At 37.9% G+C, this 18,268-nt stretch overlaps 2 protein-coding genes across 2 annotated transcripts in view; one reads left to right on the forward strand and one right to left on the reverse strand.

Moving 5' to 3' along the window:
* The window catches only part of FSIP1 (fibrous sheath interacting protein 1), a 172,823-nt gene that overhangs the window by 72,794 nt on the left and 81,761 nt on the right, over window positions 1-18,268 (reverse strand). The window lies entirely within an intron of this gene.
* LOC308498235 (nucleosome assembly protein 1-like 1) lies at window positions 739-1,949 on the forward strand. The gene has a single exon (XM_081049823.1). The coding sequence runs from the start codon at window positions 796-798 to the stop codon at window positions 1,843-1,845; it is 1,050 nt and encodes a 349-aa protein (XP_080905949.1). The 5' UTR covers window positions 739-795; the 3' UTR covers window positions 1,846-1,949.

Raw genomic sequence — 18,268 nt, forward strand, 5'->3', positions numbered from 1 at the left:
TGTGTGTGTGTGTGTGTGTGTGTGTGTGTGAGTGTGTGTGTATGCTGGGATGTGATATGATATATATATCATATCACATCCCAGCAGAGAAATAAGAAAAAGTTATATAGCCAAGATTCATGGAATAAAAAACATCATTTCCATTGCCACTCCAATATAATGCAATTTAAAATCATTCTATAAAGATATACACGAAATACTTAACATTTGTGGCTTTTGGTTGTTTATTTTTGGTGTATTTTTTTTTCTTTTTCGAAGGAAGAGATTATAGAAGACCTTTAGTTTCTACATTATATACTTCTACAATGTTTGAAGTTTTTATAACCAGCTAGTATTACTTTTGTTATCTCAAAAGGCAGTAAAGATTTCTTGCTTTTTAGCGCCATCTGCTCGCGGCGCCGCCTCCTGCTCCTCCTGCCGCTTCCCTGAGTCACTGTCTGCGCAGCTCCGGCCGCCTGGTTCCCCGTGCTGGCCACCGATATTTGGCGTTCTTAAAACATGGCAGACATTGACAAGATGCCTTATTGTCTAATGTGGCTGCCAGAGCTCTAGCCATCACATCCCTATTCCAGAGAGGAAGCAAGAACAAAAAGGCCTCCCAGCTGTTCACCATCCCTATAAAGGAAGCTTTCTCTAAGTTCTACGCTACTATTTTTTACCTCACTGCCAAAACATAGTCACATAGCCACATCTAACTAAAAGTCTGAACTTGATCAAGATTTGGATGATGTTGAAGTAGAAGAAGAAGAAACTGGTGAAGAAACAAAAATCAAAGCGCGTCAGCTGACTGTTCAGATGATGCAAAATCCTCAGATTCTTGCAGCCCTCCAAGAAAGACTTGATGGTCTGGTAGAAACACCAACAGGATACATTGAAAGCTTGCCTAGGGTAGTTAAAAGACGAGTAAATGCTCTCAAAAACCTTCAAGTTAAATGTGCACACATAGAAGCCAAGTTCTATGAGGAAGTTCATGATCTTGAAAGAAAGTATGCTGTTCTCTATCAGCCTTTATTTGATAAGCAATTTGAGATCATTAATGCAATTTATGAACCTACAGAAGAAGAATGTCAATGGAAACTAGATGAGGAAGATGAAATTTCGGAGGAGCTGAAAGAAAAGGCCAAGATTGAAGATGAGAAAAAAGATGAAGAAAAAGAAGACCCCAAGGGAATTCCTGAATTTTGGTTGACTGTTTTTAAGAATGTTGACTTGCTCAGTGATATGGTTCAGGAACATGATGAACCTATTCTGAAGCTCTTGAAAGATATTAAAGTGAAGTTCTCAGATGCTGGCCAGCCTATGAGTTTTGTCTTAGAATTTCACTTTGAACCCAATGAATATTTCACAAATGAAGTGTTGACAAAGACATACAGGATGAGATCAGAACCAGATGATTCTGATCCCTTTTCTTTTGATGGACCAGAAATTATGGGTTGTACAGGGTGTCAGATAGATTGGAAAAAGGGGAAGAATGTCACTTTGAAAACCATTAAAAAGAAGCAGAAACACAAGGGACGTGGAACAGTTCGTACTGTGACCAAAACAGTTTCCAATGATTCTTTCTTTAACTTTTTTGCCCCTCCTGAAGTTCCTGAGAGTGGAGAGGTGGATGATGATGCTGAAGCTATCCTTGCTGCAGACTTTGAAATTGGTCACTTTTTACGTGAGCGTATAATCCCAAGATCAGTGTTATACTTTACTGGAGAAGCTATTGAAGATGATGATGATGATTATGATGAAGAAGGTGAAGAAGCGGATGAGGAAGGGGAAGAAGAAGATGAGGAAAATGATCCAGATTATGACTCAAAGAAGGATGAAAAGCCAGCAGAGTGCAAGCAGCAGTGAAGCAGGATGGTCTACCTTCTGCTTCCCTGGAAAGGATGAATTTTCATTATTTGACAAGCGTATTTCAAGTTTTTTTGTTGTTTGTTTGTTTGCTTGTTTTTGTTTTTGCAGCCTAAAATAAAAATGTCAAATATAAAAAATAAAAAAAAAGATTTCTTAAAACATGCCCCAGGAATCCTTCTGTTTGGAATTTTATAATTTAAGAATATGTAATTGGAAGTTATGAAAAAAGGGCCAAAGTGCTAGAAAAATGTAATGATGTGGATGAAGTGATGAAAGAAAAAGAATTCAGATTTTTTAAAATCTATTTCCAACTATATTATTCCAATATGGATATATAGCAGCTTGTAACACTATAATATAACATGGAAAAAGAGTTAAGTGAAAAAAATTAGGCAAAAAGAAGAATAAAGAAGATGAAAATTACTCCAGATGTATGCTCAATGTGCAAAATACATGGGCTCAAGGACTGTAGCCTTGGTCAAGATAGGCTGAAAATCTTTTTCTGAGCTTTCTAGCAAACAGGACAAAAAGGAGCTCAGAATATCAATTCGATGACAGAAAGTGACCATTAGAAGGAATCACAACTGATTTTGGAACCAAAACTTACTGAGATGCTTTCTCTGGTGAGTCCACAGAAGGAGGCTACTTCTTCACAAAATGAATTGTATCTCCAAACACAAATAGGATTTTTGAAACTTTGGGGCCGAGTTTCAAGGACGAAAGCTTAATTTTAAGGCCAAAATTTGAATAACTTAAAGCTGAAAGACATGTATGTTATATAGAAGCTAAAATAAAATGGTCTCAATATAGTGGTTGGCCTAGTTTCCAACTGCCTTCTTCTTTATATAAATGATATATTGTAATTTACTTTCCATAATTTACTTTCTTTGCAGATGTTAATATCTTAACTATTAGTGACCCATTTTTAAATATGCAGCACTAAAATCATTATAGTCTGACATTTTTATATGCTTATAAAACACATTTTGTTCCAACTGTTTTTATTAGAAGAAATGTGGCCTGCTGAAAACCAAAGCCTACATATTTTACTTTGAAAAAAAAAAAAGCAGCTGGAAATATAAAATCCCACACATTGCTTTTAACACTGCTTGGGAACTAAAACGTATAATGTGAACTTGACATCTATTAATGGTTTGCTCAGAGACACTGAGACTATGTTTTAACAGAAAGCAGCACTCTGAGCTCACACCACAACCATAGCATTCTCACTGCTCCCCAGGAAGGGCTGAGTGGGGTGGCTATGCATGCTGAGGCTCCCCGGATGAGGGCTTGCTTTCACAGGGATCTCTGTCTTGTTGTACGTCTCCAGACTCAAGAATACAGAAACAAATTCTTTGGAATCTAGCCTGTGGGGAGGCAAGCAAATTATGTTAACCACATGCAAACATTGTATTACACTCTGGTTTGCTTCCATGACCTTCCAAAAAATTGCATTTTAAAATCATATCTTAGAAGACTACACATGGCAAGACATCCATATTATTTTCTTTTCTTGCCTCATGAAAAGACAAAATTTATGAAAACCATTATGTAATATCATTTCAGTTTTAATACTCTGAACACAGATGTGTTTAAAGCAAATGTTTGTTTCTTAAAATACAATTCATCCCCAAACTCTCTCACGATAAATTAAATATACCAAGCACAAATGGAGAAAGGAAATGCCCAGAAGTGACCAATAGATAGAAGTTCCTAGTCCAGTACAGGTAAGCAAAGAGAATGAAACTAAATATAAGTAGATAGAAGGGGGTGGAGGTACAGTATATTGGCAGCAGAGGCATGGTTGGTCTCTGAGTGGGAGAGGAACAAGTCAGCAGAAGCTAATACAGTGGTTAACAGCCCAAATAGCCAACTGATTTCCAACATACTGGCTCAAACACAAGTCTGTGTGTTCTCTTCCTGTTGATCCCTTATTAGGCATTTCGAGTTGTAACTTCAAAACTTGGGATGAACCATGACCAAATGGGGTTTATCAGAGGAATGCAAGACTAGTTCAATACGCAAAAACCAACCAATGTAATCTATCAGATTAGCAGTCCAAAGGAAAACAAACAAACATAATCATATCAATTGATGCAGAAAAGCATTTGACAATTCATATAAAAACATAATAAAATTCATAATACTCTCAACAAAGTAAGAAGGGACAGGAACTTCTTCAATCTGATAAAATCTGTAGCTAACATCATATTTAATGGAGAAAGATTGAATGCTTTCCTGCTAAGATTGGAAACAAGGCAAAATATCCACGCTCACCATTCTTATGCAACATTGTACTGGAAGTTCCAGCAGGTGTAAGAAAAAAGGCGAGGAAAAGAAATAAAAAGAATTGTCTTCAACAAATGGTGTTGGAACAAATGGATATTCACATGCAGAAACAAAAGAACCTTATCCTAAACTTTATACCTTCCACAAAAATTAAGTCAAAATGGATCATATATCTAACGATAAAATGTAAAACAATAAAACTTTTAAAAGAAAATCTTCCTGACCTGGGTTTAGGCAAAGACTTCTTAGATAGCACACCAAAAGAAAAAAATGATAAATTTATATCAAAATTTTAAAATTCTGCTCTGCAAATGATACTGCTAAAAGAATGAAAAGACAACCCACAGACTGGAAGAAAATATTTTGTAAACCACATTATCTGATAAAGGACTAGTAAAGAGAATACATAAAGAACTCTCAAAACTCTACATGAAGAAAATAAACGGCCCAACTAAAAACTGGATAAAAGACAGACACTTCAACAAAGAGGGTGTATATACATGGCAACAGGTTCATGAAAATATGGTCAACATCATTAGCCACAGGGAAATGCAAATTAAAACAACGAGATACCACTACCTACCTATTAAAATGACTAACGCTTTTAATTCTAACAATGCCAAGTGTTGGCAAGAGTATGAAACAACTGAAACTCTCTTGCACTGAGGGAGGGAAATACGCAGTGGTACAGCCACTGTGGAAAACAGTTTTTGCAGTTTCTTTTAAAGGTAAACATATAACATGACTCAGCAATTCACCTTTGAGCACTTAGCTCAGAGAAATGAAAATTTATGTTCACAGAAAAACCTGATACAAAGTTTATAACAATTCTATTTATAATTGCCGAAACCTGGAAATAGCCCAAATATCCTCCAGTGGGTGAATGGATAAACTGTGGAACATCCATACAATGAATCACTATTCGCTGTATTCCATACAATAGAATATAGCAATAAAAGGGAAGAATTACTGATACATGGAACAACATGGATGAATTTCAAAGGCATTATTCTAAGTGCAAGAAACCAGATACAAGAGTATGTACATACTGCATTATTCCATTTATATGGTGTTCTCTTATGGATGTAGGGAGACAGTAATTATAAAGGTATGGAGAGTTTGAGGGGGTGACGGAACGGTTCTGTTTCTTACATGTATTAAAATTCATAAGACCTTATGCAAAGGTATGTTTTTTTGTATGTTAATTTAACACTTAAAAATTTTTAAGACATCTTTAATGTAATTTAATATTAAGGAACTGTTCATTTTGTTAGGTGAATAATGATCTGATGGTTATATTTCTGAAAACTCCTTATCAATTAGTAATTCATACTGAAGTATTTACGGGTAAAATGACATGATATCTTGGGTTTATTTTAAAACAACTCCTGTTGGAATAGAGTCAGAAAAGGGCACATAGACTTGATAATTGTTGAAGCTGCAGATGGGTGACGGATACCTGATTTCCATTACACTCTTCTGAATATGTTGTTGAATGTGTTTGAAATTCTTCCTCATTAACAGAATTTTTAAATAATTTTTTTATAAAAGTTCAACGTGAGGAATCTAAAGAGGACACTGAGGCACATGGGGACATTATTAAAAGGCTGGAAAACAAAAACTACAGCTGTGTTTCTTGTCTATCTCACCACTGTATCCTCCAAACCAAACACAATGCTTGGTACATAAGACAGAGTTCATAAATCGTTGCTGAAATGAATGAAAAACAAAGGGAGGGCTTATACTTTGTCCTCTGCCCCATAGAAGGAAATAGCACCAAGAATCATAATGAATTATTCTCCTTAATTGAAATCCGAATAGGGAAAACTAACAAAATCTTTTTTTTCTTTTTTTTTTAATGTTAAAAACCCAGATCCATTCCTTACTCCTTGCTTTCCAAAATATCCCAACCCACACTCGTTTCTCTTTTGTGAACCATTCTAGTAAGCAGTATTTTAACAATTTGTGATTTGATAAAATAGTGTTGGACTTCCTCTTGTATATGGTATCTAAGCTTTGGCTTCTTCACCAAATGATGAGAATGAAAATACCTAATGAGGATCGAGTCCCCACCATATGTCCAGTCACTGTCCTAAGTACCTTGCATTCAACCCTACAAGGTCAGTTATTATCTCCACTCAGATGAAGAAACTGAGGCACAGAGAAGTCAAGTAACTTCTAAGGTCACACTGCTGGTAAGGAGCAGAGCAGGGACTCAAACACAGGCAATTTGGCTCCACGCTTGTCTCCATACTGTCTTTCAGTAGACCTTCAGAACCCAGACTCCATGACACATCTCAGCCACTACCCACCTACCACACAGTGTTGGGCATGCAATAGACACTTGACAATCTAAATGACTGGTTAGGGTTAGTGACTTGGGCTGTCTTTGCAAATTTCAAGAGCATCTTTAGGGGAAGATTTTAGCTAATGTCTGCATTGTGCTGGAGAGTTCTGTAGTTTCTTTAACTTTTTATTTAATCCCACCATGAGAATTTCCTTGACAAAACAATGCATGTGCAATACAGACTAAATGTTAATACTTAATCAAGTGTTAAGATTCTTTGTGTAAATGTTGCCCAAAATGGATACCAAAACAAAACTAATAAAGTCAAAAACCTCCTCAGAAAATTTATTTTCTATTCCAGTGAAAGCCCTTTACTACTAACCCTTCCCCTCACTCGTATCTCCCACACCACACACAGAGGAACCTTAGAAGATTTCTTGTTGCTGAGGAGATAAAGCATGCACTGCCCTGTGAGAATTTTGATCATTCTTCAGATCTCTATGAGTAACAGTTTGTTTTGGAAAACCTCACTATTTGACACAATTCTGGATGACATCTGGTTTAAAGGTAAAGAAAAGAAATGATTATAGTCAACCATCTGTGGCTGCCTCTAATGAGGTGTATACTTGCTGGACATAGCTCACCTAAATAAACCAAAAAAAAATTTCCTAACGACTTTTTCCTAATGACTTTTCCCATTGATCTTTTTCTTCTACATTTTTACTAAAGAGAGATTAATCCTAAGAGGACAAGAAAGACTTTTCATGAAATTTCACTGCTCCTGGCCATCATCCTAAAGTACTGGAAGAGAGTTCTGTAGTTTCAGTGGGTGAATGGATAAACTGTGGAACGTCCATATCCAGTTTATCCATTCACCCGTCCCAGGACACACTCCAGACACTCTACATGTCTTCTGCATATTTGCATGTGATATCATTTACAATGAAACAATCTCTGAGCTATGATTTTAAAGTTTAACTCAACTCTTGGCTGACATGATGAGATGAAAACATTAGCAAAAAGGATAACAAAACCATCCAGCTAATAAAACTAATTTCAAATGATGAATTTGGAGCAGGACAATTTTAGTGACCATTAAACAGAGGAAAAAATATTATCCTATCAAGGACAATGATATGCTAATCAAATTCACCACTTATATCTTAAAGGGATTCTCCAGGAAACCCCAACAGTGTGGGCAACCCACCACTGACACCCAATCACCCAAGGGCAACAAAGAGACTACGAACATGATTATATGACCACTAGATGGCACTTCCACACCATTTCTTTATCTCAAAACATTTCCTCCTTTCCTATGGCTTTCCCAAAATATCAGAGTGCAAAATTCAAACCACAGGTCCCTCACTTTAACAAAGAAAACAAATAAAAACATATTTAGAAAACATAAGTTTTAATAAAAAAATGTTTCCTGTAACTTTCTACATATAATGTTTGGTGTATAATCACCAAAGAATCTCACCAAACTGTAATTTTAAATTGGTATTGTCTCCCACTCTCTCTGGCAATGTATCATCCTAGGATCACAACACAAAAACTGGGAAAATGTTATTTTCATTTTTTTGTCATAAATATCTTCTAAACACACATAATAGGAATCCTTTCTGCCCCTCCCTATATAAGGTGGTTAACATACAAGGCTGTGTCTAACTGAAAAAATAATAATAATAAACAGTAGCCTCTAATACTCTTTGAACCCCAGTCAATGATGGTGAATGTCAAATAACCCTGCAGACAGGGTAGAGTGCATATAATTTCTTCATCCATTTTTAAATTAATTTATTGGGGTGACAATGGTTAGTAAAGTTACATAGGTTTCAAGTGTACAATTCTATAATATATCATCGATATATCACATTGTGTGTTCACCACCCAGGAGAACTCTCCTTCCATCACCATATGTTTGACCCCCTTCATCCAACTTAAATAATCAGTGTTGAGGTTTTTTAAAAATTCTTTAAACAGGTATAGGCTATGACCTTCCAGCATTCACAATCAGTACATTTCCCAAGACTTGTGTGGTATCACACGAAGGGAAAGGCTGAGTAATGGGCATTTCATTTATTTGGAATTTTTAAATTTGTCGCTGGCAGGGACAAGGGCACAGGGCAGCAGTTCTGCCTGTTTACTTATCTTTATTTGCAAAATATCACCTCAGTTTCAGACAGCTACCAATAGACTGGGTCCCAAGTAAAATTTAAAAGTATGTGCAGCTTCTTCTTGTCAGTGTCTTGTCAGCTTCTTCACCTCAATCTCAGCTTTGCCTCCCCTGTTTCCTTCCCTCCTTTTCAGCCTCTTGCTCTTGCCACTCCATGTCCTTTCTCCTCTGTAAACTAATCAAAGCTGGAGTCTACATTCAGCATTTCCACTCAGAGGTAAATAGTGCTGGTTACTTGGCATCATTGGTCCCTCCCTCCTACCTGGTCCCCTGACACTGTCACTTGCCTCTACCATACCCCTTTAATACCTCACATTGTAACTGACTACATGAGGGTCTCCTCCATGGTATTTGTAAATAATTAGTCCTCAATACATGCTTGTTTAATGAATGTATCTCCTTGCCTTGCCCTATTCACAATTTTACGCCTCTTCTCTAATTGTGGTAAAAGAAAGGCTTTCCCTCTATTTAATGCAGGAGTTCTTAATTTTAGAGTTCAAGAACAAGTTTTATGTACATGAATATGAGCATTTTTTCAGGAAAGAGGTTCAAGCTTTTATTAGGTTCTTAAAGATATCTTAAATCTCCAAAATTTTGAATTAAACCATGCTTAAAAAAAAAAATCCTTCAGGTATGAGGAATCAGAAAGGAAGTATAGTATTGGGCAAAGGGGCCTTCCAAGCAACCCCAGAACCATTTCCGTAGGCAGCTTATATAGGTAATGTCTCCTAAAGACTATCCTTCGTTAAAAAAAAATAAAATAAAGTAAAATAAAAAAGGCCAGTTAGTTTCAAGGTTGTTACAACCATACGCATTAACAAAATAAGTACTTTAAAGAACCCACAACTATAGGCAGAAGATAATGAGAATATTTATATAGCAAACCCTCTCATGAGAAAGATAAAGCCATACTTAAGTCAAATTATATTTATAACAATAAAAAAAAATTAGTTACCTGAATGTCCAGATGGTGTACATCACCAAAGTCCTTCAAGAGAAAATACGGGAAGTAATATTTTCTTCCAATGGAGAAACCATTTCAGGGCATTATTATCTTATTTCCACCTTCTTCTTCCAATGTGCATGTTCTTAAGTCATTCATTTCTTATATTGAGAATCTACCCTTTTGCTCTCCCTTTAACCAACATCTGAACCATTATCAATCAAACCTAGTCTTATAGGTAGGAGGCCAGCCCCTAAGTATTAGGCTGTCAGGGTTGGATTCAGATGGTTTGGAGTAGAGTTTTTCTGACAAATTACAAAATCCTGCCCTGGCCCTAAGGATCCTGAGGAACCTGAGGAGTTTACTGTGCACAAAGCACACAATTTAATGCGAATGGACCCTTAAAAAAGGTCTTTCTCAAACAAATGAGAAACAAAAACTCAGACACCGACAGTAGTTTAGTGGTTACCAGAAGGTAAGAGGGGTGGGGGGAGGGAGATGAGGGTCAGGGGGATCAAATATATGGTGATGGAAGGAGAGCTGACTCTGGGTGGTGAACACACAATGGGATTTATAGATGATGTAATACAGAATTGTACACCTGAAATCTATGTAATTTCACTAACAATTGTCACCGCAATAAATTGAAAGAAAAAAAAAAGGTCTTTCTCCAACCAGAACCGGGCACAAGGCCACCCTATTTTCTGCCATGCCCAAATCCAAGCCTCAGGAGAACTTAGCACTGCACGGGGACAAAAGGGCGCATGCCCATCAGCAGGGAAGGAAAAGGTACCAGAAAGCCAGATCACAAGCAGAGGAAGAGTGACCCAATGCTTACTGCCACCTACCCTACCCCAGGCCACAATGTAGCTCCTGAATCTACATGCCTCTGGATGAGAAAGAGGGATGAAATAGAGAGAAAGGGAAAGGAGGAGGGACCAGGCCAGGCCTCTTCCCATTTCAAAGGAGTCACTCTCACACAACTCCCGCCAGGGGAAGAAAGAGGCGAAAACAGCATATATTCACGCATGAGAGCTCCATCTGTAGAAAACATGGCCCTGTCAGGCTTTCCGAGCAGAGCAGCATTTTTCCTCTTTGGGAACCTTGCCCTAGGTTGTAAGATGGAGAAAGGAAGAGGCCTTGAATTCGGCCTTGAGGAGCGATCTATCTAGCACGATTTCAGACAGACTTAGGAAAGTTCCATTCCTGCCAAAGACTTAGTCTCCAGATGTATTCTTCATTTCACAAAGTTAATAGAGTCTACTATTGCCAGGCATGGGCTAGACATCAGGTATATTCATTCTGATACAAATGAACAAGACACAGACCCCATCCACAGCCTCATGGGAACGACAGACACATGGAGGAAAGAGATTTACAAAGGACATGACATCTAAATAAGCCTTTAAGGATGAGAAAGCCAAACACGGGGAAGAACAATATGGGCAAAGACTCGGGGGCACGAAGAAGCTCTGCATGTTTGGGGAACAGCATTGTTCAGAGCTGTGGGTGCGCTGGGCAGACGGGAGCTACTGCAAGAGGCGGGTTAGAAGAAGGGTTCATTGCACGGTGTTACGCAAGAGAGGCACATGCCTCATGTGCATTGGAGAGGTGTCATACTTGTAGTGCTGTGGACGTGGACATGAGACACAGGCTGTACAAAGTGTGGTGAGGCAGAGAACGATGTGAAAGACATTAACGAGGAGGAACCTCGTACTATGACTCCCTTCCTATCTGTGGGGTAAGAAATATAGCCCCTTCGCTTAGTTTTCTAGTTCATTGTTTCTGAGACCCCATAGGCCTATTTTACCAGCAGCAATTTCAGCATCTCCCTCTAGAAGCTAGCCCCTCATCCCTACCCCAGAGTTTGTTCAAAAACTCTGTGATCTGCCCTGCTTCCAAACACCAGGCTGAAAGAGAATGAAAACTCTGATCAGTCCAAGATGGGCCCGCATTTCTAGCTGCCATGAGTCCAAGGAAAGCCACAGAGTTGCCATGTTTGTCCGCTGCTGCCATGAGCCCTGGTGTTCCAGAGCCCTGCACAGACTGTGGCCGTGCACCACACTAGGGACCTTGTGGTACTGCTCTTTACCTTCACTCAAAACTCTGTCAAGACCAGAACTTTCCCAGTGACGCAGGCTCCACCACTACAACCTGTCCTGTGGGCCTCCAAAAGCCCTAATGCTAGGCCTGAGTCACCAGTTCAAATTCCTCCTTCTGCCCCGGTGAGTTTCCCTTTGGGCCCCTTGCAATTCTTTCCTTCCAAGGGACCTCAGCTAGAGCAACATCAATCCATCAGACAGGTTTTGGTACAAGTGAGCCAAAAAAGAAAAAGGGTTCACATTAGAGTCTGGTTCCCTTTCCCTTTCCCAAAAGGTTTCTTGGTCCCCTGTGCCCACAATCAGCAGTGCATACTAAGGGATACTAGCAGTGATAATTTTGTCCAGCCACCAATTTCCTATCACTCTTCTCCCTGAATAGTTGTTACTTATTTGCCTTACATTTGCTTAATTAATAAGAGCCAGTCAATTGTTTAGGAAATGGTGATTTTCCATGTCCACCTAAAGAACAATGTGCCTGGACATTTCACTCAATTTGAAAAAGAAGAGGAGAAAGAAGAAAGGGAGGGCATGGAGGGGAGGGGAGGCGGGGAAAGAGGAGGGGAAGAGAGGAGAGGTTAGGTAAGGAGAGGAGAGGAGAGGAGAGGAGAGGAGAGGAGAGGAGAGGAGAGGAGAGGAGAGGAGAGGAGAGGAGAGGAGAGGAGAAGAGGAGAGGAGAGATGCCTTTGGGCAAATTGGAAAAGGTGCCTGTCTGGGTGGAAGGACCCCACTAAAGAAGAGCTTGGCCAGTGAATGGCACTTTTTATGTAAAGAGAAAGTCTCCCCTTCCTCCAGGTGAACTCAGCAGCATACCAGTGAGCGGGACTCATCAAACGGAGCACAGCAGATTTCAGCCCCTTCTTGTCTCTGGTCAGTGCACAGTGACCCAGTACCCCTGCCTGAGACTGCCATCGCTGAATAGTCTTCTTCGAGAAGTTAAACTCCAGAATGAGTCTCTGACCTTGCCAAGTTAGGGTCCTTTCCACCCAATCTGACCTAGTAAAGAGGAGACATCCCAATGAGGTAAGCTAAGGTGGCAGGAAGAATTAATGGGTGCACAGTGTTTTCATGGGGAGCAGAAGTTGATAGTTCTCTCAACTGATTTGATTCTTACCTAGCTCTACTCTGAGAACGGAAATCTCTGTAGTTCTCTCACCCACTCAGAATAGCCAGTTCTCAAGGGGATAGTCATCAGACTGCCTTCTTTACAGTCTTTAAAGAAGTTTAAAACCCTGTGAGATAGATAGATAGATAGGTAGATAGATAGATAGATAGATAGATAGATAGATAGATAGATAGATAGATGATAGATAGATGGATAGATAGATAATCTGTTATTATAAGGACTTATTATGAGATGCTCTCCCTTCTGGCAGCATCTGCTGCCAAAGTTGGGTTTTGTGCCCTCCATTCATTTCCCAGCTTAATTTATATGGTAATAACAATTTTTATATATAATTGTTTTTAAGGAACTAGAATACCAATTACTTGCCAAAGAGTGAAAAAAATTAATTTTATGCTGCCAGTAAAATATAAAAGTTTGCAGAATGCTTACAAGTGGTTCCTTTAAATTATGATTTTCTACGAAGTATAATAAAAATACAAACAAAGAATGCTGATAGGAAAAGATATTTCATCAGGAACTTTATAAGTATGTAAGTTTAAGGGTGGGGGGAACCTCCAGTCAATAAGCAGCATAAGAAGTGGGAGGAAAGAGGCCCCCCAAAAGGGAGATGAGACTTGTTCTAACACCAGCTGTGCTACCAACTAAATGTGTGGCCTGCAGCAACTACCTCACATTAATCCCTAAATTACCCATGTTGAGGGTTATTTAAAAACCAAAAAACTAGTTTATGTGGGAAACACTTTACAACTATAAACCATTATTCATCTGTATTATAATTACGTCCCTACAAATTGTGGCTATTAGTTCACATCCCAAGTCTACCTAAGCATTACACACCATTTTACGCATTTTAAAGGGACATTATAAAGTTTTGAATTATACCCTGGCTAGAAGAATATGCAGAGCTCCTTAGGGGGGAAAAAATATGCATCATCCACATCTTCAACTCCACATCCTAAATAAAGGGTTTAATCCCATCACCTAACACAGCAAAGCCTGTTATCCTATAAAAGGGAAGGACTAAACCCTCAATTTAAGGACTAGTTACAACTGATTAAAGTAAGGATACTTATAATTTAGTGTGTAAGAATGTATTCTGAGATTATAATTAGTGCCTATGAATTAATGCAGGATGGATTAGGCTAATTTGTGGAATGCTGTTGGAGAAAAGACCTTGGGTTTAAAAAGAAGAAAAAGAAAAGAATGACCCTTGTGTTTGCACAGCAGCTAAGCAGCTTAATGTTCCTCTAATCAATCTGAATGGAAAGAAAGAAGAGTGGAGCCTGCTCCAAACCATCAGCCTACATTATGTCCGCTGGGCACTGCAGGCCTCACAACCCCAATACAAGCAGAAGGGGCTGGGCTTTGTGCCCTCCACTCATTTCCCAGCTTAATTTATATGGTAATTAGAGCTCTGCTGCCAGAATGGAGAGCATCTGCCAAAAGCAAAGTCCTCACAATAACAAAAGTGACATATGCTATGATATTGCCAAAGTGCTGACTAAGAAATTTCTTTTATCTCCTTTTAAAGCCATAAAGTACTGTTTGTGTTATTCTAGCTGGGAATTTTTAACAATCTTACCCTGACAGCAATTATTTAACACATGCACAAAACAATAGGGTTTCACACCACTTAATAAACCTTTGAGCTCTGTGACTTCCAATGCTCTTACTGGCTGGATTTTATAGTCTAGTAGCTCCTGAACAGTCAAGTTTAAAAGCCACAAAAACAGTATGAAAATTATTTGAAACAACCTTTCTTCATGCCCTTACAGATCTATTAAACAAATGAGGCGAGAGCCATGATCACAGGCTCATAAAAAGACGTGTCTGCCCACTTCACTCTCCACACTAAACTGCTGCAATAAATCTCTGCCAAGGACTCAAGCTGAGAGCATGGCTATCGACCTATCCCTACATCTCAATTTTTCAAAATAAATGCCAGAGTGAGATGTAAATATTTTAACAACCTATTTAAGGTAAAGCTGTAGTACTTACCTTTCTCGGGAAAAAGAATTCATTCAAATATTCGGATGCCAACTCTGCTAAGCCTGTAATAGTATGTATGGCACACACAAAGGAGGAGGAAATCAAAATTACTACCTTCCAATATCATCTATTTGAGGGGCTGTGATCCAATAATGACAATAGAGAATATATATATATATATAATAATACATAATATATATATTAAGTATATTAAGTATATATATATATATATTTAAAGAACTCTCCTGGAAGTCAGGAGATATGGGTTATGGGCAAATCACGTCAGACCCTGTCTTGGTGTCCCCAGCTGTGACAACAGAGGTCGTGATGGCTTGTCACCTACCTCCAAGGTGGTCATGAAGATCATGTCAAACAAGTACTTTGCAAAGTATGATGCACTACACCACAAAGGGAATGGTTATGCTCTGCAATGACACTGAAGGATCTTTTTTTATTTTTCAGTCTGATTAAAGGACTTTAGTATGTAACCATCGTGGCCACTGAGGCCATGCGATCTCACTCCATTTACTATGAGTTACCATTGGTGGGTCTCTAACCCACTCAAGAATATAGACGTCTAATAGTCAAAGTTTTGAGAATTTTGAAATTTTTCTAAATAGAGTACATGGTTAAAAATGGATGGCGAAAACCCAGCACGTATTATAAAACAAAGTCAGCTTTTAAAAAGTTCAAATTATTTATACAAAATTCTCCAAAACTATGTAAGTTCATGTCTTTATACATATATATGTGCAAACTAGAATTACACTATGACGCATTTTTCAAAGGCATCTTTTAGTCAACTAATCAAATAAAATATATCTAATGTGAGTTAAGTACCATAGAAAAATCATAATGAGTTAAATAATCTCGCTTTCCTAACCCATTTATTCCCCCATAAATCTGTACTAGAGATGCAGTCAGTGGGGTTTACATTTTCCCCACATATAGAGTCATAGAACCTGAGGGTTTTAGAGCTCTGTATTGCTTTTATGTAGGCTGTGCTTCTCTAACGTTTGCATATGTTAGCATTTTGACTGTTTTCTAAGACTGCATGCAACAGCCATGCCATGCCCACTGTTTTGACAAGGTTCTAGCTGCCTACCTGGGGTTAGTCCTTGACCTCTATCTCCATCGGGATCCACTGCTAGTCAATGCCTTGGTATTCTCTGCCAGCCTGCCCTCCATGGCTGCCAGTCCCCATCCGTATCTTTGTGGTACCCATCCCCAACTATTCCTCCTCTGTTTATCTCATGCCACTTCTTCTCTCTGAATAACAAGAGCTCTACCTGTAAAGTTTTCTTTTCCATTTGTCAAAGTATCAAAATGCTACCATAAATATTTTATCCTTCAAAAAACGTTAAATTATTGTTGCTATTCTCCCAAAAGATATATATGTATTTGTCTCGTGTCCCCTATTGAATTTTAAATTCTTAGAGACACGAATTTATTATGTTACCCTCTTTCACAGTCAAATTTAATATTACCATGTTACTTTCATACCCAAAAGTATGACAGTGAGTAAAAATACCACTCAGGTGTCCAGACTTTCTACACTATGGAAAGCCCTATTTTTTTTAAACTGGTATTTCAAACCGCCCCCCTCTCCCAGCTTTATTGAGATATAACTGACATATAACATTGTGTAAATTCACAGTGTACAAAGTGTTGATTTGACATATTTATATGCTGCAAAATGATTAGCACCATAGCATTAGCTACGACCTCCTCCTGCCACTTTTTTTTGTGGTGAGAACATTCAATGTTCAAGTATATACTGCAGTATCAGTTAACAGGTATTTGAAATCTTAGTACCTTATTAAGAGTTCACTGAGGGCAGCATATTGTTTGAGTAACTTGCTCAGAAATTTTTCTGAAGGATAACCTTAGACCATGAATGTTGATTATGTGTGGTTTTACATAATGTAGAGATAGAATAAATAAAAATAAACCCAGTGAGTTTGTTAATTCTTTGTTGTTAACATTAAATTAAAATATGAAACGCAGACTCCCTCAAGAAAAGAAATTACATTACTCTATGTTTTTACTTCACTGCTTATCTAAACCTTAGATCCAAAGAAATGTAGCTAAGTAAAGATTACCTGCAAACTTCAAAGCTAGTAACAGGCACTTTAGCGAGAACATAATTAGATGGTGATTTCCTTGACATTACTTACTCAAAACATACTCTAGAGATGATGCAGGGCTTAGACATGAAAGGATATAAGTACTTTTGATGGATCATTTCAACAAACACAAAGCAAGTTGCAGCAGCCAACATATATTTCTCATAAATGACTCCGTATTATAATAAGCTATAAAATCAGAACCTGCAAATTTTTTAATACTGGAAAATAGTAAGTAGAATAAACTTTTTGGAAGTAGTTAAAACTGTAACATACATAGCAAAGAGTATATGTTCTACATATATAAAGATAACTGCTGTATATAAAATAGAAAAGAAAATCTTATAAAAAATGAACAAAGACACAAAAAGGGAATTCACCAAAGAAGAATGACAAACTGCCAAAAAACATTTGAAAACATGTCCAAATTCACTAGTAACGAAAAAAAAAGCAAATGAAAGCAACAATATCATTTTAAACTATCAAATTGGCAACTTTTTTGAAGGGTAACACTGTTGGCAATAGCTATAGCATTCTGGAACACTGGTAGTGCAAGTATAAATTAAACATCATTTTTGGAAGATAATTTGGCAACATAGAGCCAAACTCTTTCTACATATACTCTGACTCAGCAATTCCGCGTGGGAATTTATCCTCAGAAAATAATTCACAGGAGGGATAGACAGGGATGCTCACTGCACATGATTTAATACAACAAAAAGACGGAACACAACTACAAACAATTAGAGGACTTGCTCAGTACATACACACATATAGTATCACACTATTTACAACCATGAGGTTGGTATATACTTTAACATAGGAATTTGCTCATAATGTATAGTTAAAATGAAAGAGCAGGCTCTTAAGTGCCTGTAGGCTATGATCCCAGTTTTGTAAAAAGACAAAGAAAACAGGAAAGAATGAGAAAAGATGTGAGGTGAGGAGAGAAGGGAGGAGGAAGAGGGTGTGTGCATGTGTTGTGGTGGGAGTTGTGAGCATGTGGGCAGCATGTGAAGAGGAAAAACATCATTCAGGACAATGGCCAACAGTTAACTATGACTATGGTTGTCTTAGAGGTCACTTTTCTAAGAGGTGACATTATGGGTGATTTTTCCTTTCTTCCTTATATTTTTCCAGTTGCCTGAATTTTATAAAAAGCCATTTTTACTACGAAAATTAATTTAAGCTGTAACCAGGTGGGCATAATTACTTTATAATTACAGAAATCTTTCAACAAATTCTCCTTTATCCTTAGAAGCAATCAACTATTATTTCTAATTGGGAGAATCCTTTGTCTTCACAAAGCATGTTTCTGATTATACCACACACATACACACACACACACAAAACCATTAAATCTTTTTGCATGTCTGCCGAGA

Source organism: Rhinolophus hipposideros, assembly GCF_964194185.1.
Source record: "Rhinolophus hipposideros genome assembly, chromosome: 5".
Lineage (NCBI taxonomy): Eukaryota > Metazoa > Chordata > Mammalia > Chiroptera > Rhinolophidae > Rhinolophus > Rhinolophus hipposideros.